The sequence below is a fragment of the Grus americana genome, chromosome 5 (genome assembly GCF_028858705.1).
Source record: "Grus americana isolate bGruAme1 chromosome 5, bGruAme1.mat, whole genome shotgun sequence".
Taxonomy (NCBI): Eukaryota; Metazoa; Chordata; class Aves; order Gruiformes; family Gruidae; genus Grus; species Grus americana.
This window is the reverse complement of record NC_072856.1, coordinates 34,121,768-34,149,659: the sequence shown is the minus strand read 5'-3', so window position 1 is coordinate 34,149,659 and position 27,892 is coordinate 34,121,768. Positions and strand designations below refer to the sequence as shown.

Genomic DNA, 27,892 nt, shown 5'->3' with positions numbered 1-27,892 from the left:
ATGTACAGGTTATAGGTGCCAGACATAATTGAATCCCTGTATTCCAAAGTTGAAGTATAAATTTGCCTTGTACTCTTGATCTGTCTTGTACTTGGGCTTTTATATCTTAGTTTTCTTAGGGGCTTTTTTCTTTCTTGCTTTTAGGCTAGACTCTAACTTAAATGTGGGGAGGGGAAGTGTGTGTGATGAGATGAAAAAGAGGGAACAGGTATTTATTTGTCATCCAGATTCTCTGGCTCACTTCTTTGAAATAATGTGAACAAGTGCTCATGTTCAGCTTGTGATGCATGTTAAGTGCACAGATCTGAAAAGTGTCTCATTGCTGCAGACTTAGCTACACAAAAGACAAAGGCAAAAAGTAACTAATATAATTATTATTTGGAAATATGTCTTATTTTGAAATATGTTCAAGAAATTAGTTCACACTAATAATAATTGACACTTTATTTCAAAATAAAATAAGAATTTTTCCTCTATCTAGGCACATCAATACAGTTGATCTGCAGATGGAAGTAACAAAATTCCTGCATCGATGTGAGAGCTCAGGAACATCTCAAATGACAGGTTCCTCCTTGCCCACACTCTTTGGAAACAACAACATGAAAATGGATGTTGCTTGCAAGGTACTTAGTGCTATTTCAAACACAGCTCTATTTTTTTCATCAACAATACTAAGTTGATATACAGGTTGAAACATCTGATGGTTGGAGCAGCCTCTTGTATTTTTCATGGGCAGGTTACTTGGGCATGTATGCAACCTACTGTTCATGAAAAAATCCCATTTTTCCTCAAAGCAGCAGAGAACATGCAAGAACTTGGAGTTCCTCTCCTCCAAGTTCAAGCTTTCAGAGGCAGATGATCCCAAATACAAATAGGCCTTTTGACTATATACTCTGTTGTGTTTTGAAGCAAGGCAAATACTGCTGTTATTCTGACCCTTCTTAACTTCAGCTCAGCTCCATCTGTAACTTGCCCAATGTTCCACAGGGAATCACTGTGTGACAATAGACCCAATATTTGCTGCTCTTGTTGGGGTGGTGCTGTTTTCTGTTGAAGCAATGCATTGTCTTTTGGCCTCTGGGCAAAATTTGGAAATGCAGTATTATTTAACTGTATGTAATGAAAAAGGAATGTGCATCCCTAAACTTGTCTATGCCTCTCTTTTCAGGTCATGTTGGAAGGCAAAAACATTGAGGAGGGGTTTGGGATTGCATTTAGAGTCCTTCAGGTATGGAAAAACTTGAGATAACAAGCACTGTTATTACAAAAGTAATTCCTGCAAGCAGCAATTGTTTAAGCAAAAGACTTTTCATGCGAAATGTCATTTAATCCCCCAAAAGAAAAACGTCCTGTGAGAAAAGGCACTAGTTCAAGTCTTAAATGTCCATGTATTTGAAGGCAGCTTGGTAAGGAAATTAAGATGCTGCTTCAGTAGGACACTTCCAAACTAATTGGGTCCTACAAAAGAACTAAGTACAGCTTTTCCCTTGCTGTGCACCTTGTTCAGTGACTTAACTCTGGCAAATCACAATCACAGGTGTGAGTAGAGAGCTTCGACTTGGTAGCTCTCTGCAGTTCATGATAGCCATTGAAAGACACAGTGAATAAATAAGGCCAGGCTTATCTCTGCGCTGTTCTTCTGGATGAGAGAGTAAAGCTTATTAACTGGAAACTCTCTCTGGGGACTTCTACTTCCACATGTCTGGGTAGAAGTTGAGGTGATTATCAGTCAGGATAGCTCACGAGCCTCCAAACTTTTCTGTGTGTTTCTCATCCATATATTAGGAGCTGTGTGGTGGGTTGACCCTGGCTAGAGGCCAGGTGCCCACCAAAGCCGCTCTATCACTCCCCTCCTCAGCAGGACAGGGGAGAGAAAATATAATGAAAGGCTCATGGGTTGAGATAAGGACACTCCTTCGGTTGCCTCTGCCTGCTCTGTCATGGGGTCCTCCACAGACTGCAGGTGGAATCTCTGCTCCACCATTATCCTCCATGTGCTGCAGGTGGACAGCCTGCCTCACCATGGTCTTCACCGGCTGCACAGGAATCTCTGCTCTGGTGCCTGGAGCACCTCCTCCCGGTCATGCACTGAACTTGATGTCTGCAGAGTTGTTCCTTTCACATCTTCTCACTCCTCCCTCTGGCTGCAAATGCTGCTGGGTTTTTTTTTTTGTTGTTTTGGGCTTGGTTTTTTTTTCCTTTCCTTCTTAACTATGTTATCGCAGAGGCGTTACCACCATCGCTGATGGGCTTGACCTTGGCCAGCGGCGAGTCTGTCTTGGAGCCGTCTGGCATTGACTTTATCTGACATAGGGGAAGCATCTAGCAGCTTCTCGCAGAAGCCACCCCTGTAGCCCACCCCGCTACCAAAACCTTGCCACGTAAACCCAGTACAAGCTGCTAAAAGATACTGTTTCAAGCAGTATAGTTTGCAGTTGCCTCCTGTCTGGGATAGGAAGGGCCACTTCTGGACAGAGGTGGCACAGTGAAAGAGTATTTGTGGATATGGCAGGCCCTGCTCTTTCTGTCACATCAGGATGTACAAGGCAGAACGCCTGTTTGGAGTGAGATGGAGACCCTTAGAAAAATAGCACTTCTTAGCAGCAACAGCAGTCACTACCCCCCAGTAAAAATAGAGTAGCAAGTCCAGCTGCCTGGCATCACTTCTGTTTTCTTCCTTTTTTTTTTTTCTTTCCTTATTCATGGCAAGATCAGTCTGCAGCTTTTATCATCTCTTCCTTCATATGGGAGGTGTACAATGGGCAGTTGCCTCCTGTTTCTTGGGGTACACAAAGGGTGGCTGCTGGTGGAGTGGCTGGAGGAATACAGTGGGAGCTTGCTAAGTGAGGAAGAGGTGAGTAGGGATGTAGGAAAGATCTTTTGCCAGAAGAAATAAAACTGGTTTTTTGCCACCCCTGAAAAGGAGGTGGTAACAGTGCTCTTGTTCTTGAGGAAAATTGAGCTTTACCAGTCTGATTATAGAAAACCTTTAAGCTGTCCCTGAGCAGTGGTGACTGGAAAATCAGAGGCCCCCAAAACAGCTTTGAGTTTTTGGAGCATGGTGTGATATTTTGTCCTTAGGAGAGATTGTCTCAGTTGTATAGAGTCCCTGTGAGAAAACCTGCTGAGAACATTTAACATGTTGCTCTAATGTTCCAACTACCTCTAGGACTTCCAGCTGGAGGCTACAGAAGTGTACAGCAAAGTGGCCAAGCAGCTGGTGAAGCAGCAGAAGTACAGTGAGATCCGGCAGCTCCTCAAGTGTGTCAATGAGTCTGGAGTTGCAGCAAAAAACGATGGGGATAACATTATCCTAAACTGTCTAAATGAGTTCAAGAACATTCCTGCTGAGGTAATTCTGTTCTGCATTGTGACTCTTTGGAAGTAACATGAGTATATAGAACACAGACTAAAGGGAAACCATCCTGTGGTGCCTGTGCTGGTCTTTTAGTGAGTTCTTCGTATCTTCTGGCTCTGTACTACATGCATTGTTTAAAGGTGGGAGCGTGTGGCTTGCCTTATGCAAGTTACTGAGAGGAAACAATAGGGAGCTCCTACCCTGTGCTTCCCAAATGAGTACCCAGGATGGGGAGAGAACCTTTGCTTCACAGGGTCCTGCCAAATACTCCTGAATGAGGTGGGACGTGTTCCCTTCAGTGAGGTTTCCCTGGCTAACAGAGAGATGTGTGGAGGCAGAAACCTCCTGCCTCCATAGGAAACAATTTTAAGATTCCCTTTGCCTACCACAGTGTGTTTTCCATCCCAGTGAAGGAAGAAGATGCCCTCTATGAAGTTCTACTAATCAGGCTAGGGGACACAGTCCACCCCTGGGGTCAGGGTGGGCCACAGGAGCCGACTCCTGCTGGGGTGCAGAGAACCTACAAATTCATTTCATGCAACACAAGCAATGTCCATGGGGGACTCCTGGGCTCATAGCATTCTCTGGGGATACCCCACAGACGTGGCAGGCAGGAGAAGCTGTGGTAAGGGGAAGAATTGGACTTTATTTTCTATATCTGCAGCACTCGCTGTCGGACCAATGTAACCACCTAGCTGTGATCTCAGCACCCCTTCCTCTGTGCAGGGGTTGGGTCCCTGATGAGGTAAAGGTTTGTGAACTATAGTCACACTAAATATGAACACCTTTTCCCTTCTTTGAATACAGGATCTCGACAATCTGATTCAGGATATGGACAGTGATGAAAACAAGGTAAGTACAAGTACAGTAGAGGAACTGCTTTAGCAAGAGCTAAACAGCCCAGTCTTGCTCTGTGGGCTACATGCTCTCTTTTACCATCTTTTCTCTCATCCTCACTTAAGCCAGTTTTGAAGGCCACTTCCTAGATTGTAGAAACCACAGTGAATTCCTCAAGGGTGTGGTGTTTGTGACTGTAGAGCTGTGATGTGAAGGTACTGATTGATGTTATCCCTATTAGTTCCTTGACAGCCCTCAGAGTGAGGGCTAGGCATTTGTTATAGTGGGAGGAAAGTATTTCAGAGAGGCTTGTTGGTGGGTTTGTTGTTACTTTTATCCAGCTTTTCACATAAGTGCGTGTAAGTTTCTATTAATGGCAGACAGCTAACGAGGATCAACATACCTCCAAGATGACCATTTCAGCTTATTGTTTCAGGATTATACTATTTCCATTGTGATCGAGAGTTAAATGATAAAACTTCTCCAATTCTGATACACATTTTTTCTCAGAGGCCTAAACTACCTGGTTTCTTTGTTAGCTTTCATACCAGCCAGCCAAGCCACTGGAGAGTCACAGATAAATATGTGAACTGTAGATGCATGTTTATAGATGAAGAGGCTGTGGCTCAGCATTTGTGGATTGGTGTAGATCCTGAGTGGCATAGCTGGGAATAAAATCTTAAGATGTGTGACTATCCTCTGTCCTGCTCCAACTGACAAACTCACTGTTGTATGTAGATTGAAAAATGGGCTTTTCATGCTGCCTTTATGTAAGATCTATCACTGAGAGATGTGAGCTGTTCTAGAACCAGCAATGGAAGAAAACGTCTGGTTTAGACTCTTTGCTCTAAGGATATGGTAAATTAACGCACAAGATAGGATTCCTGATGCTAATTTCATGGTGATGCAGTGAAGGAGTTTCCACAAGAGACAAACTTAATAAAATACAGCTGTCTGTCTGTCTTTTACATTGGGACCTGCTCCATGCCATACTCTGCTTCATAATATGCTGCTGCTACCTTGTTCACCAGGCTTCTGAACTATGTATTTCCAGTGAATCCTTGCTTAAGCTTGTCCTGTTAGTTTACTACAGCTTTCTAGCCAAGTTCTGACTTCCTCTTCTGCTTCAGATCCAGGCCTATGTGATGTGCAACAAGTTGCGTTCTGCCTATCTGGTCTCGGTGAGGCAGGAGAAGACCAGAGCAGTGCAGCTAGTCCAGCATGTGCGACAGCTGGCTGAGAACAGCGGCGATGATGTTGTGAAGGCCATCTGTGCCCAATGGCTCTCGGTGCACCAGCCCAAAATGAGAAATCGGCTGCCCCAGGGTGCTAGGAAGTAGTAAGTAATTGACGTTCACCATCATACGGAAGGGGAAGGCTTCATGACAGCTTAAAGGCGTGTGGTTCAGCAATCTCTTGGTGAAATGGAAGTCTCTTGACTGATGTTGATGGCAAATGGATGCTGCTAATGTCCCTCTGGTGAAAGGAAGGGAACTAAATTACAAGTGCCAGACTTGTATTTTGACAAACAGTCACTACCTCAGGGTGTTTTTTGGCTATCTTTTTGATGGGGGGGGAGGGGGGTAGTTTCAAACTGAACAAGCAAGAATTTAAGTGTATGGAAGAGAGCACTTCTATTTCTAGTTTGGGGGGTTTTTTGGTTGATTTTTTTTTTTTAAGGCACTGAACTTTATTGTATGGGGTTTTTTTATTTTTAATCCAGAAAACCTATATAGAGAGGACAGAAAATTCTTATCAACTCAATGTAGCCTAAACTTTTTGTAATTATGGGTTTCCTGTAAACTTTGTCAAGATTGGAGAGACCTTCTTTGTAAAAGACTGAAAGAGATTTTTTTTAAGCCTCTATACAAACCATTGCTACTCTTCTTTTTTTTTTTTTCCCCCCCACTAGTACAATGTGCCCAATTTGTTTAGTTTGTTTGAAAAGGTAGGAACTGATTCTTCATGGCAGATTTCTACTTAGCAGTCATACTGTCTGACATGTGCCATACATATGGCACTCGAGCCCTTACTAGATGGACAGAGTTACAAAGGGCATATCCTATAAGGGGAGTACAAAGGAAAAGTAATCCTTTAAAATAGTTTCAAAATCACATAGTTCTTTCTTTGCTATGGTAATATGCAATTAGTTGTTGCAATGCAGCTTTATCACTGAACAGTTGCCAGTAAACTTCCACAGTTTTTTGTCAGGTAGAGCAGAAAATATGGATCGAGCAAGCTGTGGTAAAATTCAACAGGGGGTCTGTATCCCTGTCACACAGGGATTTGTTTCTTACCAGAATAATCTGCCCCTGTCAGGTACAATAGAACTCCAGACTAATTTTTTTATTAACTGGACATACCGTATAGACTCTATTGACAGGCTTTGCTCTAGAAGCATTAGGTTTTTATGAAAAAGCAGGAATCTTTGTGTAATGGCTGTGTTCAGGGATGCTGCAAAAAGCAGCTGTTTCTCTGCAGCCATGACTGGGATATGAGAAATGGGCAGAAGAAAGGTAGACAGTAGTAGGACCTTCAAAAAGAAACAGAACAAAACGTGGCACTCCACAAGAATTTGTGTTTGCCATTTACATGTATTTCAGCACAAGAGGTAGGAAAACTAGTTCACTCTTTTTGTTTAAAAAGCTTAGTTGTTCAAAAGAAACAACAGGTTTTCTGAAGTGTAATATAACTGTAAATAGTTTAGTACATAAAATAATTGAGACTGTCAAATAAGAGTGTTGCACCAGCCCCAAGCTCACTGTAATGACAGAACAGACTTCTATGGTCTTGGAAAGGACTTGGTCCATCTCCATTAGTGTTTCATGAGCAGTGTCCCACTGACATAAACACCTCTCTTGGAGGTGCTCCGCTCACTAGAGCAGGGCTAGAAATGTCTCAGAGCAAAGCAGTCAGAAATGACCACATCTAGCTTTCAGAATCTCCTGACCACAGATTTGCATTATCTCATTAGTGAGCAGTACTAATGAAAGCTGCTTTTGTTTTCCTTGCCAGACTGACCTAGCTTTCCATCAGAGTACAGCTGCTAGGCTAATCCTAAAACGTGACACTATCCATGCCTTTGATCATTTCCAAATCTCTAATTGTGGGGAGGAGGTTTTACTGTTTGTGGGTTTGTGCATTGCTGCAATACCTACTTTCCTGCTCAAGTTCCTTCAGCTGTATAGAGGACAGAGTGGAGTTTGCCATGCAGACCAGTCAGTTCTGTACCTGCCTTTCTTCCTGACCTCTTTGCACTGTACCTGATGCACTTTATATAGTAGTGTTTGTTGTCATTTGATGTTCTTAACCTGGAATTGTAGGGGTCTTTCTCTTACCAGCAGAACTGGAATTCTGATCCTGACTAACTGCCTTGTGTCGCGAATAGTGCAATTATCAAGGGGCTTTGAATTTTTGAGCATCAAAAAGGGATTGAGTACTGCCAATTAAAAAGAACTTATCTATTAATGACCAAGGTTTGTTTACAATGAAAAAAGAGAATAAAGTATTATGACTGTTAACATGTCTTCTGTTTGCTTTTTATCTCAGTATAGCTGGCACTCTCTTTCTAGATCTGTATTTTGCTTTTGGCTGTGCTTAGCAGAGTAATTAGAAGGGGGACAATTGTTCTGTCATGCAAAATCTCTCTCTGCTATATGATGTCCTCAACACTTAGATGAGTTGGAATATCACATCTTTAGAAGTCCTCCCAGTAGCTAGGTAGCTAGCTCAGCCTCATGCATGTACTCTCACAGACCAGTAATCCTCTTTAGAGAGCTTTGCAAGTTAATCTAACTCTCCCTTACAAGCCTCCCTTTGAGACAGCTAAATGAGCTTTAGTTCCCTCATTTTACAGATCAGCCTAGAAGAAGGTATAAATTACTTGCCCAAGGTCAAAAAGAGTGGGGGGGTGTCTGTGGAAATGTGTAGTTCCATGTCTTATGTTAAATCTACAATCAGACATCTTTGAGAAGAGCACTGACCTGCAAGGGCAAAATATTCCAGTCAGACCCAATACACTACCCGTACGTTGTAGTTGTGGATTTAGCTTCATACGCAAGATGAAGTGTAAAGAGGGAGGAAAAAACGTAGAGTGACAGGGAGAAACCCAAAGGGACTTTAAACTGTAACCCAAACTGAGTTCTCTACATTAGTAAGGCAGGTGTGGAGAACAGCAACACCAAAAAAACTGATTCAGCGTGTGTGAAGGAAGGTATAGTCTCCTGTTGTAAAAAGAAAATGTCTTTATTTAGTATTGCTCAGAGGTAGCACAGGACTGATCTGCATAGATAGCATTCAGACAGAATTAATTGTAAAATTAGCATTTGTTTCCCAAAAACTGGCAGTTGGTCACAGTGGCACACTCACATGCAGGTCCAAAAGCTTCTGAACTTTTTTTTTTTTCAGAAGCAGAAGATAATTCTATGAGCTGTAGTGCTTGTCTTCTAACTGCTTAACTCTTTCAGAAATAATCTCTACTTATGGATCATACTCTAGCGGTTTGCACCAAAGTAGCACTAGAGTTCCAAGGGAGCAGTCCCCTTACTACATGGAGTGACCCAGCTGCCTTTTGGAAGCACAAGCGGCATGGCAAGGCCAGGCTGGCAGCCTTGGCCAGCCAAGGCCAGTAACTGTTGGGCAAATGTAAGGATTTCTGTGCAAGTCTTACTTTCCTGTCCTGCAGCTAACTTGACCGTGATACCAACATAGTCCTGACCTCTGCTTCAGCTGTTTAGCTCTAGGTAGTTTGCTGTCATTTAAAGCTAAAGTCTCAGCTGAAGTTGTTCAATGTTTTTTAACATAGTTGAGATGTTCTTTACTCATTCTGCTCTCTTTTCTAGGTTCTAAAGTCATTTAAAGTGCAGCTGGGGGGGTTATTGTGACACTTACACCATCTTTGCTCAATGCTTCCCAGAAGAGATCTTAATTTTTTAAAATAAGATTGTAGCACTCCTGTAGCTTTTAACCTCCCAGTCACTTGCACTGAGACCTGGGTTCTCAAAAGATAAGCCAAGACTCAGTTAACTTACTGCAAGTCCAGCTTCTTACAGAGAATATAGAAGGGAAAAAAAATTTATTCCACTTTAAAAAGTTGCCTAATGCTTTGCACAAAAAGGCCAGCACCTGTTTCTGTGTGCTTGAGAGCATTTGTATTGCATGTAACTGCCAGAAAATCTAATATCCTAAAGTACTTTCACTCTGCCAGGTCAAATAGTAGGAACTGAAAATAACCTCATAGATCATAAGTTTAGAGTCCTACCTTTTTACTATTACTGTTAGGAAAAAAAAAATTAAAGTAATTCTTTGTTACTTCATAATCTAAACCTAAGACTGCAACCTCCATTTCTATTCTAAAGCCAGAGAACAGTAGCCTCTGGCTGTTGCGTGAGATACCAAGCAAAGGTTGCTCCCTGCATCGTACTGTAATTCTTCAGCTGGGAAGGGGGCCTGGTTGCTTACTAATCTCAATCCCTAAGTGTAATATTCCAGAAATTCACATTAGTTTGTGTTCACAGAGCCATCATGAGGGCTGCTGAAATATCAGCATTCTAGGCTGGAGGTCTCTTAGCAATGCTCTTCCCAGGAGAGGAATCGCTGGGCTTAGCCTGAAACACACTTGAGGTCCACACTGCTCAGTCCCACTGGATGCCGAGGAGCTCACAGCTCACGCTCCAGAGCTTCTTTGCTGTCTCATCATCCCGACCCCGTGGAGATATGTATGCTGGCTGGCAATCACTGTAAGAAGAATATTTTTTTATTTTTAAGTCAAAGATCTCCGCCTGCATTAGCACACTGCGATGTCTGTGGTAAGATAAGGGAGTTGTTTTCTACCAGCTTAACTCCAAGACTGATTGAAGAAGGGTGGAAGGCTATCTAGCAAATGAGCAAGGGCTGGTGCTAAGCCACCTTGAGGAAGCTTGCTTTCCAACTGGCTAGGGAAGAGTCTTCCCCCACAGCACCAAGAACTGGCAAGCAAGTCTATACTCTTCAGTGTACATTCTCATTAATACCACTAAAAAGGGCTATAAACACTAACCAAGCTTTTTCAGGAGCAAACACTACAAAAAAGCAACTTGAACAGCTCTTCATTCCAAACTATTCATCCCACTATATTGTCACTGCATGAAAGGCAAAGCTGCCCCAGGATACCACCACTGCAATAACTGTGTATAGTTATCCCCTTTTCCATTAGCCTCTGGACTGTGGCTCCTTTCTTCTCAGCTCCTGCAATCAGACAGCACTCTGTCTGGAACAGAGATCATATGTTCTCATCTGTAACTCTAGATGCTTAATAACATGGGAGTTTAAGGGAACAGGGGAAATTGCATCTCGTAAGATTTCTGTCCAGCCTAGTATTTTTAGAGCTGCAAGTACAGTCTCTCAAGTTCCTGAAATTACTCTGGTGGACTCCACCTGTCTTGCTGTAGCATGCAAATTCTTTTCTTAATGCCTGTACTAGTGCTTTATATTCTATTGCCTGGAAAGTGAAAAGGATTTTAGGCTAGTCCAATGTAAATTGTGAATTACTGTTTAAGCTATTTATTTCCCACCAAGTCCAAAACTCCTTTCTTTTTTGAGTTTAAAATCCACCAAATTTTTTTGTATTCCAGCACATAAATTCTCCATTTATATCCTGGGACAGACAATCATCCAAGGAAGATTAAGAAATCTATTTATACATTCAAGTCTGCTTAAGATGGTACAAACTCCCAAGTGAAGAGCAAAGTCATTACAGAGACTAATCTGGTCAGATATCACGAGAGGAAAGCTCTGCAAAGAAGCAAAGGCTCCAACAGTACCCAAGTGAATAAAAAAAAGAAAAAAAGACACCTTTTCGTGTTCATTTCCCAAAAACAGTATTGTTACACTGCTCTACACAGAGTGAGAAGCTGACAGACACATCTGAACAAAAGCTATTCAAAGGGCAGACTTCAAATCCAGGATGATGACAACTTGGAACTGCTCTGGGCTATAGTTTTGATGGGGGGAAAAGGCATGATTATGCAGGGTCCCAGAGTAAGTCAAAGACATCAAGAAACAACAGGGTTTGTAGCAGGAGCTACAAAAGACAGTTGGCAGGACAGAATGATAAGCACCCTAGCAGGAGCCCCTTCCAGCTGGTAGGCCTGTCACACTGACAAATCAAGTCATTTTGTCACATGCCAGTCCTGAAAAATCTCACCTCCTCACTCTGCAAGCACCATCAGCCCTCCCAGCTCCCTGGGAGCACAGGCCCCTTCCTGCTCCAGTGGGGTAACACTACAAAGAGAATCAGAGTGGTCTTCCCAGGATTCCCTCAAGTGACCTTATTAACTAAACAGAGTGATTTTCCTGTCTCAGGCAGATGAGGATTAGAGCTCTGAGCATGTGACAGCCACTCCTGCACTTTGAGTACAGTGATATTCCTAGCACTGAAGGACCTGCTATTGTGTGAAGCGTTGCACAGGTCAGGGGTTTCTTCTAACACAATATCCACTGCAACAGATCCAGAAGGGGTAATGCTCTAGTATTTGTCACCCTCAAGCTTATCAGCCAGCCTCTTACCCAGTCCCTTCTTAATGAAGAATGACACTAAGTCTCATTTTCCCCAGCCAACAAGGCTGCCTTCCACAGCACATCACTCCATCAGCTTGCACCCACCTGAAATACTGTCCTGTCACAGAGTCTAGCTCTTCTGCTACTGCACAGTAGACACTGGTCTGAGCTCCTTCCTGAGGTGTCTTCAAGAAGAATGAGAATATCTTCCACAGCCACGTCATTACAAACGAGTGCCGGACCAGTTCAGAATGGACAGAACCAGGATGGAGAGCGTTTGCTGTGACTTTAGTGCCTATGGCAAAAGAAAGTAGTCCAGTACAAATCCGCATGCATCAAACTGCCTTTAAAAAAAAGAGTAATATACTCCTCTATTCCACCTGCAGATGTTCTACAACTGAAAGGAGGAGTCCAGGCATAGATACAGGGAAAGTAAGTGAAATTCTCGGTAGTTACTGCTTGCTGGATCACCCCCCACTCCCTTGCAAACGCTGCAGTCACTACACGCCTTCTGCAAAACAATGTGCTAGAAGGCCTGGATGCTAAACACCAGCAGTTTCCATCAGGTTTTTGAGAAGACCAGCTTCTTTTGATTTACTGTAATACTAATTTCCTAGAGAAGACACTACTACTTACGTTTATGAAAAGAACTGAATGACATGGCTGTGACAAATACTATGACATAAGAAGTACTGCCTAGTCCTATGCTTCTATTTTACAGGCCATTGACACTTAAGGCAGCTGAGTATCCCTCAGCTCTTCCATTGCAGACTGCAATTGTAGTCCAGCTCCTTCTGTTTATACAGCTTCCAGCCACGCACCACAATTGTCTGTGTGGATGCAGCTAGGTTTTTGGGTGGGGGTTTTTTTTTGGTTTTTTGTTTGTTTTTTTTTTTTTTACAAGCACCAAAGAAAAAAGACATCCATTCAGCTGTGCCAGGCTACTAAACTCCTCTGCCCTGCTGCTGTAAAGACAATTAGTGCTTTAAGTCTCCTGGTTCCACAGACAAGAGATATTTTCTTCCTGCATCAAAGAGCTGTCAGTGACCCTTGCCTCTAACTATTTCATTTCTATGTAGCCAATTTCCAGACTTTTCTTCAATCCACCCTCCTGACTCATGGTGCTCAAAAACCAAGCAGAAGAACACTCTGCTCTCCGCTGGGACTTGCCTTGCAGCCGCCTTGCCAGCTCCCGGGTGAAGAGCACGTTAGCCAATTTGCTGTGGCAGTAGGCGAGGCCCCGATTGTAGCTCTTCTCACCATGGAGATCGTGGAAGCGGATTCGGCCTCCGTGATGAGCCAGTGAGGACACGTTCACTATGCGGGCTGGGGCAGACTGCTTCAGACACTCCAGCAATAGGAATGTCAATAGAAAATGACCTAGAGATGAGAGGAAATGTCATCCTTTTCTGAAAGGCTCTGCTGCTGGAATTTTAAAGTACTTTCAACATATTACTTACATGTTACATCTCATTGCTGCCTGCATTTCAAGTCCAGGGAAAAGACGACCCCCCTGAATCAACAGCTAAACTTTTTGGGGGCCATTAACTTCTGCTCCTCAGCTTCAAAAAGCCAGAGCTGTCATATGTTTCCAATGTCCCAGGTAACATGTACAGATACTTAAACTGGGTCCATGATAAGTAAACACATTGCATTGCATCTCCAGAACTCTAACTCTGGCCTTCCATCCTTCCCCAAGATGGAGGAAGAGAAAAATCTGACAGCAGGATTTTCCTCTGGCATTTCCCCACAGATAGTGAATGCAAACATTCCACTGGCCTTACCAAGATGATTGACTCCCAGGTGCATCTCAAAGCCATCAGCAGTCTTGGAGTAAGGGCATAACATTACCCCAGCATTATTAATGAGAACATGGAGTTCCTTCTCCTCTGCAACACACAACAGACATCCTTAAACAGGAAAACAGAGAGCAAAGACAGACAAGGCAGCAGCACAAGTCAGCCAAAAAAAAAAAAACCCCCACCTGTCTGAGTTGCAGCCACATTGCCTCAATAAAATAAGGGCAAGTCTCCTACCACAAACTAGCTCATGGCCCCTGACAAGCCCCTGCCTGGAACCACAGTACCCAACACGGTACAGAGATATGCAGGTCAGGGATTTGGCATTTGCTAGAGGAGTGGACAGCGGTACTTGGTAAAATATTCTCACTGAAAAGAAGGATCTAGAGACCGTACCTGCTAGAAATTTCTCAGCAAACTCCCGGATGGACTTTGTATCAGCCAAGTCCAGTTTTTTCACAATGACTTGCTGGTTCCCTGTCTCAGCTCGGATTTCACTGGCTGCAGCCTCTGCCTTCGCTATGTCTCTGCAAGCGACAATCACCCTCGCACCTGCAAGGGGAGGGGAAAGCAGGAACAGAAGCTGAAATCACTGGGAGCACATTGGATGATCAGGGCCATGACAAGCAGGCTGACTACACACCATACTTACACACAATGTATTGTTTCTTTAGGGAATTAGCATCAAGTTAGGGGAGCAGTTGGGAGAGATAAAGCCTTTCCTATTATGTTGTTAGCTCCGATCCAGCTCAAAGCTGTTTTCAGACCAGGAAAATGCACATCTCAAGTGCTTCTGTCAAGGTTCTCCCATGTCAGGCGCAGGTACCACAAGACTGGTATGTTAGGGTTATATCTGCCCCTATAATGGGAGTTGCAAGCAAGGAGCACATGAAGATACATGGATTCCAGCCACAGTAATTGCTAAACGGATTGTGAACAGGTAGTGTAATCTCCTTATCAGTTACCCAAAAAGCATGTAAACCAAATTAGCTTGAAACACAAATAACTAAAGCACACAGCAGTGGACCTATGACAGTTCCCAGCTTCATACAAGCAGAACCCAGTGATACCAGGAACTTCCCCGCTCTTCTCAAAATGGTTGCAGTGCAGAGCATTTTCATGTCACAAGGCACATTTTTGGAGTTCAAGCAATGAAACCAGCTGAGGAACTGGGCACTTGCACTTCAGTGGTTACAGCCTCTGGAGGAGCAACACTTGGGCTTGTCTAAAATAACTTTGGAATCCAATTCACTTAAATGTAAGCATAAAACGCTCCTCCTGTCGATCCAGAAGAGGGACTACTGACACACAGATGCGTACACATCAGCCGCACAGGGATGCCTGCTGATGAAGGCCGGTGACTTGCCTCTTCGTGCGAGGTCTCTGGCGGTCTCCTTCCCAATGCCTGTGTTGGCTCCTGTGATTATCACCACCTTCCCCTCCAGCCTAGCTGTTGACTTGCACTGTCCTCCAGCGACATACCTCCTGCAAGAGAGGGCGGCAGCAGTCACGACGGGATGAGGACCGAGGGCAGCATCCCTCCTGAGGGGACTCGGGTCAGGGCTGTGCGCCCAGAGCCCCGCGTTTTGCGCTCAGGACCCCGGGGACTCACGGGCGTCGTTACCTGAAGCAGTTGATCACGATCCTGTCGTGACCGGGTCACCGGGAACTCGCCCTCCAAATCCCCTCACCCCCCGCCTTACAAACACCGGCCCGAGCACGGACCCGCCGGCCCGCCCTTGCGTCAAGTGGGGCCACGGCTCCCATTGGCTGCCGTCGTCCACTGTGGAGACTTGGCCAATGAGCTCCGCCGCGGCGCCGTGAGGAGAAGGCAGGCCCCGCCCCCCGGGCACCCCGGCCGCCTCTCTCCGCGTCCCGCCGGCTCCGTGGCTCCGGACAGACCCCAGAGTAAGTTCCGGGCGGTCGGAGGCTGCGGGAGGCCACCGAGCCACGCGCCGCCGGCAGTGCAAGAGCTGAGCCGAGCCCCAGGAGCGCCCCAGGTCCTGTCGTGAGCGCCTTAGGGTTACTGAGGCGCTGGAGCTCGGAAACGTGAGCCCCCCTACCCCAGCGCGGGCTAGAGAAAAGGAATCAGTTTTATTCTTACTCCCGTCAAACAAAGAAAGAAGCAGACCTGGCCGCCGTGAGACGCGGCACACGCCGGGTCTGCCCGCCCGCACCCGCCGCTACTCGTACACGCGCGAAAAACCAGGGTCGCGCTCGGTAAGACGCACCTGATGTAGGGCGCTGCCACGAGAAGGAGAACGGGGACGGAGACGGCAGCCCCCAGAGCGGCTCCCCAGCAGGTGACCATCGCCGCCGCCCGCTCCATGCACACTGTCGGTGTCCGGCGCTCAGCGGCGGCCGGCCCGCCCCGGCCCCGCCCCGTCTCGGCCCCGCCCCTGCCCCGCCTCGGCCCCGCCTCTCCGCGGCACCGGGACCCGTGCGCGGCGCTCTGCCGCGCGCAGTAGAGCGCGCACCTGGCGCCCCTGCGCAGTGCCCCTCTCGGCCCAGGCATTGTCGGTCTGTTAGCCGGGTCGTGCCGGCTGCTCCCCGGGCCTCTCGCACCGGACAGCCAGCGGGTCCTGCTCCCTGCCGCGGGCGTGTCCCCGCTGGGAATAACCGCTGGCGGTAGGAAGCTGGCTGGCTCTATGCCAGCAGCCTGCTGCTTTTTTCCCTGGGCAGCGTACGACTCTACTAGAGCTCTCAGAACAATCTGAAACTGCCAGTTTAATTGCACTTTCCAATTAATAAGGTGAGAAATATCTGAAGAGAAAGACCAGTGGCTCTCTGGAAAGACATTCAAAATACATTTTCATAGAATCATAGAATCATTAAGGTTGGAAAAGACCTCTAAGATCACCAAGTCCAATCATCAACCCAACACCACCATGTCTACTAAACCAAGTCCCGAAGTGCCACGTCTACACTTTTTTGACACCTCCAGGGATGGTGACTCCACCACCTCTCTGGGCAGCCTGTTCCAATGCATGACCACTCTTTTGGTGAAGAAATTTTTCTTAATATCCAATCTAAACCTCCCCTGGCACAACTTGAGGCTGTTTCCTCTTGTCCTTTCGCTAGTTACTTGGCAGAAGAGACTGACACCCATCTGGCTGCAACCTCCTTTCAGGCAGCTGTAGAGAACGATAAGGTCTCCCCTCAGACTCCTTTTCTCCAGGCTAAACAGCCCCAGTTTCCTCAGCCGCTCCTCATGAGACTTGTGCTCCAGTCCCTTCACCAGCTTCATTGCTCTTCAGACATGCTCCAGCACCTCAATGTCTTTTTTGTAGTGAGGGGCCCAAAACTGAACACAGTATTGGAAGTGCAGCCTCACCAGTGCCGAGTACAGGGGGACGATCACTTCCCTAGTCCTGCTGGCCACACTACTCCTGATACAAGCCAGGATGCTGTTGGCCTTCCTGGCTACCTGGGCACACTGCTGGCTCACGTTCAGCTGCCTATTGACCAGCACCCCCAGGTCCTTTTCTGCCAGGCAGCTTTCCAGCCACTCTTCCCCAAGCCTGTAGCGTTGCATGGGGTTGTTGTGACCCACGTGCAGGACCCAGCACTTGGCCTTGTTAAACCCCATACAGTTGGCCTCAGCCCATTGATCCAGCCTGTCCAGATCCCTCAGAAGAGCCTTCCTACCCTCAAGCAGATCAACACTCCCGCCCAATTTGGTGTCATCTTCGAACTTACTGAGGGCGCACTCAATCCCCTCATCCAGATCATTGATAAAGAAGATATTAAACAAGACTGGCCCCAAGACTGAGCCCTGGGGAACATCGCTTGTGACCAGCCGCCAGCTGGATTTAACTCCGTTCATCACAGTTCTCTGGGATCAGCCGTCCAGCCAGTTTTTTTACCCAGTGAAGAGTGCACCTGTCTAAGCCATGAGCTGCCAGCTTCTCCAGGAGAATGCTGTGGGAGGCAGTGTCAAAGGGTTTACTAAAGTCCAGGTAGATAACATCCACAGCCTTTCCCTCATCCACTAAGCGGGTCCCCTGGTCATAGAAGGAGATCAGGTTGGTCAAGCAGGACCCGCCTTTCATGAACCCATGCTGGCTGGGCCTGATCCCCTGGTTGTCCTGCACATGCCTGGTGAGCGCACTCAAGATGAACCACTCCATAATCTTCCCCAGTACCGAGGTCAGGCTGACAGGCCTGTAGTTCCCCGGATCCTCCTTCCGGCCCTTCTTGTAGATGGGCGTCACATTAGCAAGCCTCCAGTCGTCTGGGACCTCCCCTGCTAACCAGGACTGCTGATAAATGATGGAGAGTGGCTTGGCAAGCTCCTGTGCCAGCTCCCTCAGAACTCTCGGGTGGATCCCATCTGGCCTCATACACTTGTGAGTGTCCAGGTGACATAGTAGGTCGTTAACTGCTTCCTCCTGGATTATGGGGGGGGTTATTCTGCTCGCCATCCCTGTCTTCCAGCTCAGGGGGCTGAATGCCCTGGGGACAACTGGTCTGACTATTAAAGACTTTTTAAATAATTTTCATAACCTCATGCCAAAGTTGATGATATTAACCCTAGCAAAACAGATGAAATTATGTACATGTGTGTGTAAGCATGTGTTGACAGCTGGGAGAAACGTGGTGGTGGGTTCAGCGGTGCTCACTGTCGCCTTTACCACAGAGCATAAGAGACAAAAGGCCCGGGGCACGGAGCGGCGTTGCCCTCTCGCACCCCTACCTCCTCCAACCGCTGCGCCGCGTGCTGGCTCCGGTGCTGCCTCCCGAGAGGGACTACAACTCCCAGCAGGCAGTGCGCGCCACGAGGCCCCCTCCTCTTCTCGGGGCAGTCCGGGTCAGCGCCTGATGGGCCTTGGCGCCGGTGACCGCCGGGTGGCGTCGCCGACAGCCCCGTCGCAACGCGTGTGGCGGCTCGTTCCCACGGGGAGCAAGCCGCAGCGGGCTGCCCGCGCTGCCCCCGCCGCGGGGCGGTTTTGCGGTCGGGCGGCGCTCGGGGCGCCCGGGCTGCGCTGGAGAAGGCCCAGGCCTCCGCCGATGGCGGAAGTGGCTTTGTAGCCGCGGGGGCAGGGGGAAGCGGTAGCTGTCGCCGACCGTGGCCGGAGGCGGTTGTCCGCTATGGCGGGCCGCGGCTCCGGGTCCTCGGAGCACCTGGAGCGGCTGCACGAGATCTTCCGGGGATTGCACGGAGATCTGCGGGGCGTCCCCGAGCGGCTGCGGGGCAGCGCGGCCGGTGAGGCGCGGGCGGGCGGCGGCCGCTCCTTGTTCCTCGTGGGAGGGCGTAGCGGTCGCGGGACGGTGCGCCGGCAGCAGGCTGGGCTTTACCGGGAGCGGGGGCTCGGGGTCTGGCCGTGCTTTCCCTCCTCCCTGCCTGGGGGCAGCTGGCCCTCCGGCTGGGGCTTCCCCGCGGGCGGTAGCGGGGCTCGGGAGGGCCGTCCAGGGGGCTTTGGGATGTTTCTCCGTGCATAAACCTGGTTTTGCAGCCGGGAGGGCAAAGTCCCTTTACGAAAGCCGTTGTGCGGGGAAGGAGTTTGCCGAGGGAATTGCAGGAATGTAGCGCGTCGCTTTCGGTAGACGCCTCCTTGGAGGGGGCTGGCGGCTTTGCCTAGGTCTGGCTTTACTGCGCCTTATTTGCCGGTTGCTGCTCTGTTCTGGTAGCTTTGCTCCGGAGCATTAGGCCTGGTTGTGCAAAGCCCCGACTCTGTAAGGAGGGAGGCAGGTGCGTCGCTTCACTCCTCTGGAGCAGCTCCTCTTGTCTGGCAAACTTCACCTCCGGAGCTTCGGCCTCATCCCTGCGGAGGAGGTGTGATTGGGAGGTTATTTCGTGCTGTTTCTGGGTGAACTGCCTAAACTGCAGTGCTTTGGGGTTTTCTTTTCTTTTCTGGTCATTGTTGGACTCTTGCTTAAAACCTCATCACCAGAATTAAAAGCAATTTTTGTTATGACAACTGTCTACAACCATTTGTAGACTTACTGGAGAAGATTTTCATTTTAAATTACTGTTTTAAAAATCTGGTTTGTGCACTGCCTACCCACAGACAGGAAAAAACTATCGAGCTACACAAAGTTATATTAGAAGCAAAACCTGATTTTATGGGTATTCTTTATACCATACCAGTTGGTAAAACGTGCTGACAGAACACTTCTCTGTAGGACTTGGCATTGTATTTCTTATTCAGTTCTTATACTTCTGAGAAATGGAAAGGGAAGTGATCTGACAAGGAAAATTTTACCAGTGTCGCTGAATCTCTTTGATCAAATACTTCCGTCATATGAGAAACACGATACACAGTTATCGTGAGCTGCTGTAGCTAATCTTGGGTTTTGTACCACAAGAATGAGTAAGGGCTCTCAGCCACATTCTGCAATAGTCTTGTCATTCTCCCAGAATGGATCACTTTTAGGTGTTTAGGTGTAAAATCATAAAAATGGTTTGTTCAGAATATACCAGTCTGTGCTAGACAGCACAGGCTATGAAAAGCTTGACGTTCTGTTTCTTACCTGGCTTGCCATTTAATAATGAGTTAAATTCAGGGGCACAGTCCTCGTCATCAGCATTTCTAGAAAGGTTGGTACAAGAAAGATGTTCAAACCTGCAAATGACAGCTTTCTTTCAAAGCTGGCTTAATTTCACTAGCAGTCAACAAAAATGAAAAGCATAAAAGATATAGAAAGGAGAGCGGTCAATTTCTTGGTGAAATAAAGCTTTGTCAGGTCTCCTTGGATCTGGGGTAGTCTTGGGCGATGAATTCTGAGCAATGGGCTTAAATGGAGTATTTACGGGCAGCAACTTTTGCAATGCGTGTAGATATTTTTTTTCAACAGATTACAGATAATTACAAACTGATTTTTCAGACACGCTGTGAAATTTTAATATGACTAGTCTTTAAACTTGTTGCTGCAAAAATCCTGATAATATTTTTGGAAAGTATATCTGAGAGAGTTTAAGATCAGTCAGGAATTTGTCTATCTGGTAGAGGCGTTGCACTCTCCTAATGTGCTGTTTGCTTCTTGTGTTTATGGGCAGTGGGGTATATCTTATTTTTCGAGTTATCTGATCCTGAAAACTTCAGGAGGGGATAAAAGATACCCTGCACATGCTTTTAAGATGATTGGCACGCTCCCAATCTTGAGGGAAGACAGAATCTGTAGTCCTTGGGATATCTTTGAAGGGCGGAGGTTTGGAAATGCTGTTCCACTCTATATAAACAAACAAGATAACAAATTCCTAGCTCTAGAAACAAATTTTTTCCTTCCAAATTTGTAAGAAGGCATTTTAAGCAGCCTGGATCAGTTTCAAATATAGATACTTTCCTCTAATTCAGTTAGCTGTACTTTTCGACTGAATCTGTTTCTAACTGGTTAGAAATAAATCAGCTAAATGTTGATGAGCATGTGGGTAACGTTACTGTGGCTTAGGTACTTTTACTGCATTAAAAAAGTTCTCTCAGTATACTTTGAGTCACAGATTAATGTGGAGTGATATGAATTAAAGTGCTCAATGTATTCTGGCATTTCTGTTAGGCCAGATCCAATATGATACTTTCAAGCCACATTGCCGGATTTGTTTTTGGCATATAGACAAAAAAGTCTGAAGCCATTGCTACTTGACTTTTGGAAACCAGCATTTCTTTGGCTGTTCGTTTCTAAGTGCAGTGTTGTCTTAATCTGCTTGGGAGACACAAAGAAGGTAAAATAATGCTTTTTCAGTACTGCACTGGGTTTCAATTAGTTTGTGATGGCAGTTGTTGTAAGAGGGTGCTGCTTAAATCGGATTAGTGAAATGACCTGTGTGAAACAAAATATTGACTTCTGAAGGCTGTTTTCCTGCACTTCATGTCCATGATTTCACTTGCAACCCAGCTACACAAATAATTGCATCGGCACAAATGTATCTGATGGCAAATCGTGGAAGCACTTGAGGAGAGTGTATTTAGGAACCTCAGAAGTCAGCATTTCCTCCTGAATAAACCGGGATGTGAAACTGCGTTTCCTGATTCCAGCTAGTGTGTAATATATTAACAGTCATAATGTAGCTTAGTCTGCAATAATTCTGTGCTACTTGAGAGCACAGCTTCTTGTTAGCTGATGGGTTTTAATTCTGACTTAAGTTCTCTAAGTTCAAATTCTGGGACTTAATATGAATTTGAACTGAAAAGGAAAGCCTGCAGCTTAGGCATGTCGTGTATGTGAGAGGAGCTATCTAAAAATGTTTTGATTGCTTCACATTTTTTTCCTATTCTTTATTGAGAGCTCAGTGGTTTAAAAATTGCTTCTTTTGCAGAGGACCATATTTACAAAAAGTATTATCAAGTAATTTTTTTACTGCAACAATGTTTTCATAATGTCATCTTTAATTTTGTCTTTAATCAAATTAGAGAGGTTTTACCAAGATGACTGACTGCATTTTTTTTTTTTTTTTTTTGCTACCCAAAATTTTATTAAGACTGAATTATTCTTTTTTGAGAGAGATGACTTAGGCTAGTGCATATTTATCAGACTTGTGATAGAATTTGGTTTCATTTGCAGTACTCTACAAGAGTCCTCTGGTGGCCGTCTTCAGAGCTTTTGCAAAAGCTTATAAAACATATCTTTTTGCTCCATAGAGATAAGGAGAGTTTCAGAATTATACTTTCTTTGATTGTGGATATTAGAGAGGTGTGATAGTTTTTTAACACATGCAAAATACATGTCTTAAGGTTTTGTTTAAAAATAGAGTAACAACGGTGAAACCCATTCCCTAGCTACAAGGATCTTCGCAAATGACTGTCTCAAACAACTGTAATGTATAGTGTTGTTGGCTGATTCAAACAACCAATGTCATTCCAGAAGAGGGAAGCTTTTGGGCATTAATCTGTGAACCTGAGGTGATATTTTGATGGCATCTTTAATCTCTGAGTACTCTAGAATGCTTATCCCTTTTACCTAGTTACTTCATGACCACGAGAATGCAGAGTGCCCTATCTGCCAGGAACTTCAGGGCTCACTTGGAAATGTAAATTGACTTGATGTTCTGTTCAAATCCAAATTGTAGTTTCAGCCTTCAGTAATCTTGCCAAAATATGTGCAAGAAATAAATATTAATGAGCTGTTTACCAGCATGTCATCTTTGTTATTCTTTCATGTTAAATGTTTTTCAAGACGCAATTCTGTCAGTGGAGATCGGAGGATAATACGTCAGAAGAAATATTTCAGGTTTGAAAAATGACTTCTTTTGTCTACCAGAGGTAGCGGCCAGCATTTGGAAGGGTGGTTTCTGCTCTCCCCCTGCCACCCCCTTCTGAAAAGTTGTTGTAAGAACAGGCTGTTCCTGTTTGCGGTAGATTTTGACCTGGCGTCTCTGTAATCAGCCGTCTGTGGCAGCTTCCTTGTCTGTAATGGATTGAGTTGGCATTCTGTTGTCATTTCTGTATAGTTTATCTGACATACTACCTTTTCTTTCACAGAGGAGAAGAAAAAACTAGTTCGAGAATTTGATGAGAAGCAGCGTGAAGCAAATGAAACGGTAAACACAAATCTAGGCTGCTGGCCTTTCTGAACGGTTGAAATATTGATGCCTTAAAAAGGACAATACTTCCAAATTTTGCTTTCTTTATGGATCCTATTCTGGCAGGCAGATATTGTATTTTTTAATGTTTGATTAGTTGATCTGTTAGGCGTGTCTGTGTTTGTCAAGTTTGTTGTATCTATCTATATACATATACAGCTATAGACAAATATTTTTAGATGTGTTTGTGGGGTTTTTTGAGTGCTCGGTTTGGATATTGCCTTCCCTTTCAACAAAGGAGAGTGACAGAGGTGCAATTAAAATCGCTGGAGATTGTAGGGACAGCATGTAGCGAATCTGCTGCTTTTTTCTTACCTACTGTCTTTTTTCGTGTTGGTCTTAACCCATCTGATCTTTCTATAATAATCTGATGGTTGATTATCAGGCACCTTGAATATTTGAAACCTCTGTTGTATAGGCTTCCTGGACAGCAGGTGACATGGAGCAGCAGAAAGAAACACCATGTGACTTGTCTTTTTAAGCAAGACGTTATGGATTAAGCTTTCTTTTCATATTAATGTTCTATTTGTTAGGATGTTTTTGAGTCACCGCTGAACGCAATGCTTTATTCCTCTTAACTTACTGGGTTTTATTGAGGTGTATCTGTGTAGGCGATGTATGAGATGTAGAGCTCATATTGTGAGCGAGCTCATTTGGCAAACAGCTTGAAGCATTGTGTATTTGTAACAGCTGTCATTAAAAGTTGATGTGAAAATTCACACATCCAAAATCTCAGGGTTTACAAATCCTAACTTCATTTGCCATGCCCAGATGTTCAGAGTGTGAATTTAGTGGCCTGCCTGCCTCTGCAATAGATCTCTAGTACATAGATACAATGAGAAGCTGGTACCCATCCTATAAATGCTTAAAGTATATGAAAGTGAGAACTGCAAATTTTGAAGTTCTGTAGTGATGTTTCAGAAAAAAACAAGTATTTAAGCTTGGTAATTTTTATTTTTTTTTCTTGAGGCATTGTGTACATGAAAATCTATGTGGGCTGAACAGCATTAGGTAGAATGGCGTACTTGATACTAGATGAGGAGTATAGGGTTTGGGGTTAATCCCCCTCGCCCAATCCCTTCATCTGGTGGTGAGTTTTGAGTATGGCTGCTGATAAGAATAGATTTGGTGCTTTAAAAAATAAACACCTTTTCTTTCGTTAAAGCTGCGGGAAATGGAGGAAGAACTGAAGTATGCTCCTCTGCCTTTCCGCAACCAAATGATGAGCAAAATCCGGGCGTACAGAAGAGACCTCTCCATGTTCCAGAGAGAGATGAGAAGCACAGATTTGGGATTGGGCCCTGGAAGTCACGGCAATATAAAATATGGAATCTTCTCCACAGAAAATGAACAGAGTGTGAGAATTAGATATAAATTTTATTTAACATGGCTGTGATTGTTTAAAGACAGTATTCCAGATGTGTTGTTTACAGTGTTTCTACTTTAATCCACTTAGCTTCTGTGCTTGTGTAACTCCCTGTATATGTAACATGAGTATCTCAGGGAGGAGAAGAAACACCCAGAACTCAGAGGAGAGCTTTTTGTTCTAAAACAGAGATATGAATATAATCAAAATGGAACTCCTTGAATGCCATGCGGTTAGTAACTTACACAACGTTCTGTACTGAAATGCTTGATTTAATCGCCCTACAGCAGTGAAGACGCAAAAGTGATGCTACTGACTGAGAAGAAAGGTCAACTGATCTAGTTTTTAGTCTCCAAAACTAGCAAAGAGTGTGAATCATGCACTGTATAGGTTCCTTGGTAGAATTATCTTTTTAAGCAATCACAGTGGAAATAATTTCAAGAAAATATAAAAGTCATCCTCTAGCACTTTGTTCACTATGGATGTGCTGCTGCAGTGGAAGAAATACACCAATTTCTTTGTTTACCAGATACACTTAGATAGTTATATCTGAGCTAGTGAGACTGAATCTGCTTATTATCTCCAAAATGCTGTTGTCTGTACAGAAAGTTCATGGAGGCTGGCTTTTTGTTTGTCTTCCTTAGATAAGGAAGGTTTGAGGGAGGCTCTTTCCTTAGTATCTTGTTCTGCAGTAGCTTGGTAAATTTTTGTGTTTGATTCCTCTTGATTGGTTCCTCTAAATCCTGAGAGCAGGGTGGTAGATTAGACATTCTGAAGCTTAAGAAAATACTTTATTTTGAGCCACCTTTTGGCCCCAAGGTCAGCAAACATTTCTTATCCTCTAGCTGAGGCTGCTGGCATGAAAAGAGGATCTTTGTTACTGAGCAGTCCATCTGTTAGTGCTGTTTGTTCCTAATCCTTTTGACTGTAAACTCTTAATGATTTCCCTGGCAACCAACTGTGAAATCACAAATAAGACTATAGATACCAGTGGAAGGACAAGTTAGCACCTGGAAAGCAAAGAGATTGTTTTCGTGTAAATGTTCTTTGATGGAAAAGTAGATTGTTGCAAAGACGGTTTTTTTGTAACTGTATTAACTCTTTAGCTGTGCGTCCTTCTTTTTCAAGGTTCAACCAGATTTGGCCATAATCTTACAATGTGAATAAGAACTCTTTCAAAATTAACTGGGCTGCATCAGTTAACATAAGAAGCATGTACAGCTAATACAAATGGATGGCCTACGGAGTCACGTCCTAACTTTTTAATATTGCAGAAGCCTAATACCTCTCCCTTTGTGCTTAATAGTTAAGCGTACGTTATTTTTCAGACTAATCTGCAGTCACAGAGGGTGCTGCTTCTCCAGGGAACAGACAGCCTGAACCGAGCCAGTCAGAGCATTGAGCGTTCGCACCGAATTGCTGCCGAAACAGATCAGATCGGCACCGATATAATTGAAGAACTTGGGGAGCAACGGGAGCAGCTGGAACGCACCAAGAGCAGAGTAAGCAGAGAAACCGTGGGCATTGTAGTAAAACAACTTGATGTTAGCTTGGTGGAAACTCTGTGCCAGTAATGACTCTTGGAGACCTCCCTAGACGTGGTAGTCCAATCCGTGTTTCTGCATACCAGATCCAGGCTGCCATGTTTCTATGCTGCACTCATAAAAGGAAAATAATTACTGTAGAAGGGCCCAAAGGGTAATGGCCAAATGTCTGCTGCTGTGTCTGTGCAAGATCAGATAGCAGAGCTATAAACTTGCTAAAAACAAATAGCATTACTGAAAAAATTACAGATTTAAAAAAAATGCTAAGGAGTAGCCCACCACTAGGTTACTAGTAAAGGTTTAGATTTGAGAGTCAGTTAGCACGTTCTTCTAATGAAATGAAATTTAATAGAAGCTTGGTTATGTAGTAACTAACCTTCCAATATTTGTAGGTTAGCTAAGGAGGGAGAAAGTGGTGTCAGACAAGATGCTTGTTCTTCATCCGTGGGTCAAGCAACTCTGCTTCTACTGTGGAAGCTTTAAAAAGTAGTTAATTTGTTTTGTTTACACACATTTGCAAACCTGGTAATTCAATTTTTGAAGTAACGAACTGATGGCATTTTCTGTGTGTACAAGGGATCCTCAGTGTAAAGCTTTTAGGTGAGTGACTTGCAGGGGCGCACCGAGTTTGGCAAGTAAGCATGCTCAGCCAAAACAAAAAGCAAACCCCTTTTCTTGGGAGTTACCTCTGCTCGTTGCAACAAAGCCCGTAGTTTTTTCATTTAAGTAACTTTTTGATTGCAGTCAGAATTTGATTTGCCCTGCTCCCAAATTTGGGTTGAAAAGCAGGAAAAAAAATGTGATCTTAAGGTCTGTAGGTATAGGTTTTTTGTCTGTTGTTTTTCTAATTAAAAATATTGCAGTCCTTCAAGCACGCCAGTCTGTCCACAGATTGTTCATGAAGCTGTGACATCTCTTGTGAGCCTCTTAGGCGTTGTATTGCTGCATTGCTTCCAGTTGGAATGTATGGGTAATGCAAAGATGGGAAATCTAGTATGCTTTGAATGGACTTGATAGTTTTCTTCCCAGCTTGGTCCAGTCCGTCTCAGTGCAAAGTAATGTACCTATGGAGCCAGTTGAAGGCAATGGCTTAAACTACAGAGGAATTGTGCAGGCAGGTGTCTGTGGTGGTAGGTGACCTGGCTTACCTTCTGCTTCCCTTGGAGGTTTGGAAGTGGAATAGCGAAATCTTACCTGGGGACCTCCAGTGGCCATACACCGTGAATCCTGACTCTGTGAGACAACAGCTTTTTTAGTTGTCCGTAACCTCACTTAATTACCTGCTGCTTAATAGCTGACTGAGAAATACCTGACAGTTTATTTCTGAGCATTACAAAGTGGAAATGGATTATCTGTTAACAGGCCAGAGCTCATACGCACTGGGTCACTTAGACCTGTCAGTGCAACACAGTTTGTTCTTTGCTAGAAATTGAACAGCATTTCAAAGGGTTCCAGATGTGTGCTGGGGAGTGTCAACACATCGGTATCATTTTCTTCTGGTGTCAACAACTAGAATAATGAAATTTAATGAAAGGAGCTACTACCAACTTTCTGATACTTGTAGATTAACTAAAGAGTCAGAAAGTCATCCTAAATTGCATATCTTTGTATGTAAATACGGGAAAGTAAATATGGAAGTTCTTTCCTCCTTAGAAAGGAGACAATGCTTCCAGCTTGTATTGCGTGTGGAGAACAATGTTGTCTGAATTTTCAGAATATATGATTAGCCTTGGTCCCATTATTAATTGTAACATTTCAACACCAGCTATTTCTAGGTGCATCTTTACAGAGTTGCTGTATACTTGTTCAACTGTGAAATCACTTTTGTTTCTTCTTAGTTGGTGAATACAAGTGAGAACTTGAGCAAGAGTCGCAAGATTCTACGTTCTATGTCCAGGAGGTGAGTAGCGTGACTGACCTTAGAGCAACTGC

At 44.8% G+C, this 27,892-nt stretch overlaps 3 protein-coding genes across 14 annotated transcripts in view; 2 read left to right on the top strand and 1 right to left on the bottom strand.

The window, feature by feature from the left end:
- ZFYVE26 (zinc finger FYVE-type containing 26) overlaps positions 1 to 11,005 on the top strand; it is a 55,720-nt gene extending 44,715 nt beyond the window's left edge. For 2 of the 3 annotated variants that reach the window (XM_054825958.1, XM_054825957.1), the window contains exons 38-43: positions 482 to 623; positions 1,169 to 1,228; positions 3,170 to 3,352; positions 4,166 to 4,210; positions 5,326 to 5,534; positions 10,807 to 11,005. In XM_054825958.1, coding sequence (XP_054681933.1) covers positions 482 to 623; positions 1,169 to 1,228; positions 3,170 to 3,352; positions 4,166 to 4,210; positions 5,326 to 5,534; positions 10,807 to 10,813 — 646 coding nt within the window. In that variant the 3' untranslated portion in view covers positions 10,814 to 11,005. Of the gene's footprint in view, positions 1 to 481; positions 624 to 1,168; positions 1,229 to 3,169; positions 3,353 to 4,165; positions 4,211 to 5,325; positions 7,717 to 10,806 lie in introns of those variants that run through there. The other variant, XM_054825959.1, reaches the window with a different exon arrangement.
- LOC129206558 (retinol dehydrogenase 12-like) lies at positions 8,422 to 15,889 on the bottom strand. Its single transcript, XM_054825965.1, has 7 exons — positions 15,762 to 15,889; positions 14,897 to 15,015; positions 13,927 to 14,082; positions 13,516 to 13,620; positions 12,902 to 13,111; positions 11,837 to 12,026; positions 8,422 to 9,931 (listed from the first exon to the last, which is right to left on the bottom strand). Exons 1-7 carry the CDS (start codon positions 15,857 to 15,859, stop codon positions 9,829 to 9,831), a joined length of 981 nt encoding a protein of 326 aa, XP_054681940.1. The 5' UTR covers positions 15,860 to 15,889; the 3' UTR covers positions 8,422 to 9,828.
- A 2,504-nt stretch (positions 15,890 to 18,393) lies between these two features.
- VTI1B (vesicle transport through interaction with t-SNAREs 1B) overlaps positions 18,394 to 27,892 on the top strand; it is a 32,794-nt gene continuing 23,295 nt past the window's right edge. For all 10 annotated transcript variants that reach the window (XR_008577504.1, XR_008577511.1, XR_008577505.1 and 7 more), the window contains exons 1-5: positions 18,394 to 18,736; positions 22,950 to 23,008; positions 24,216 to 24,407; positions 25,745 to 25,918; positions 27,799 to 27,860. Coding sequence is in view for 1 of the 10 variants with exons in the window: in XM_054828900.1 (XP_054684875.1) it covers positions 18,622 to 18,736; positions 22,950 to 23,008; positions 24,216 to 24,407; positions 25,745 to 25,918; positions 27,799 to 27,860 (602 nt within the window). In the remaining 9 variants the exon portion in view is untranslated. The remainder of the gene's footprint in view (positions 18,737 to 22,949; positions 23,009 to 24,215; positions 24,408 to 25,744; positions 25,919 to 27,798; positions 27,861 to 27,892) is intronic.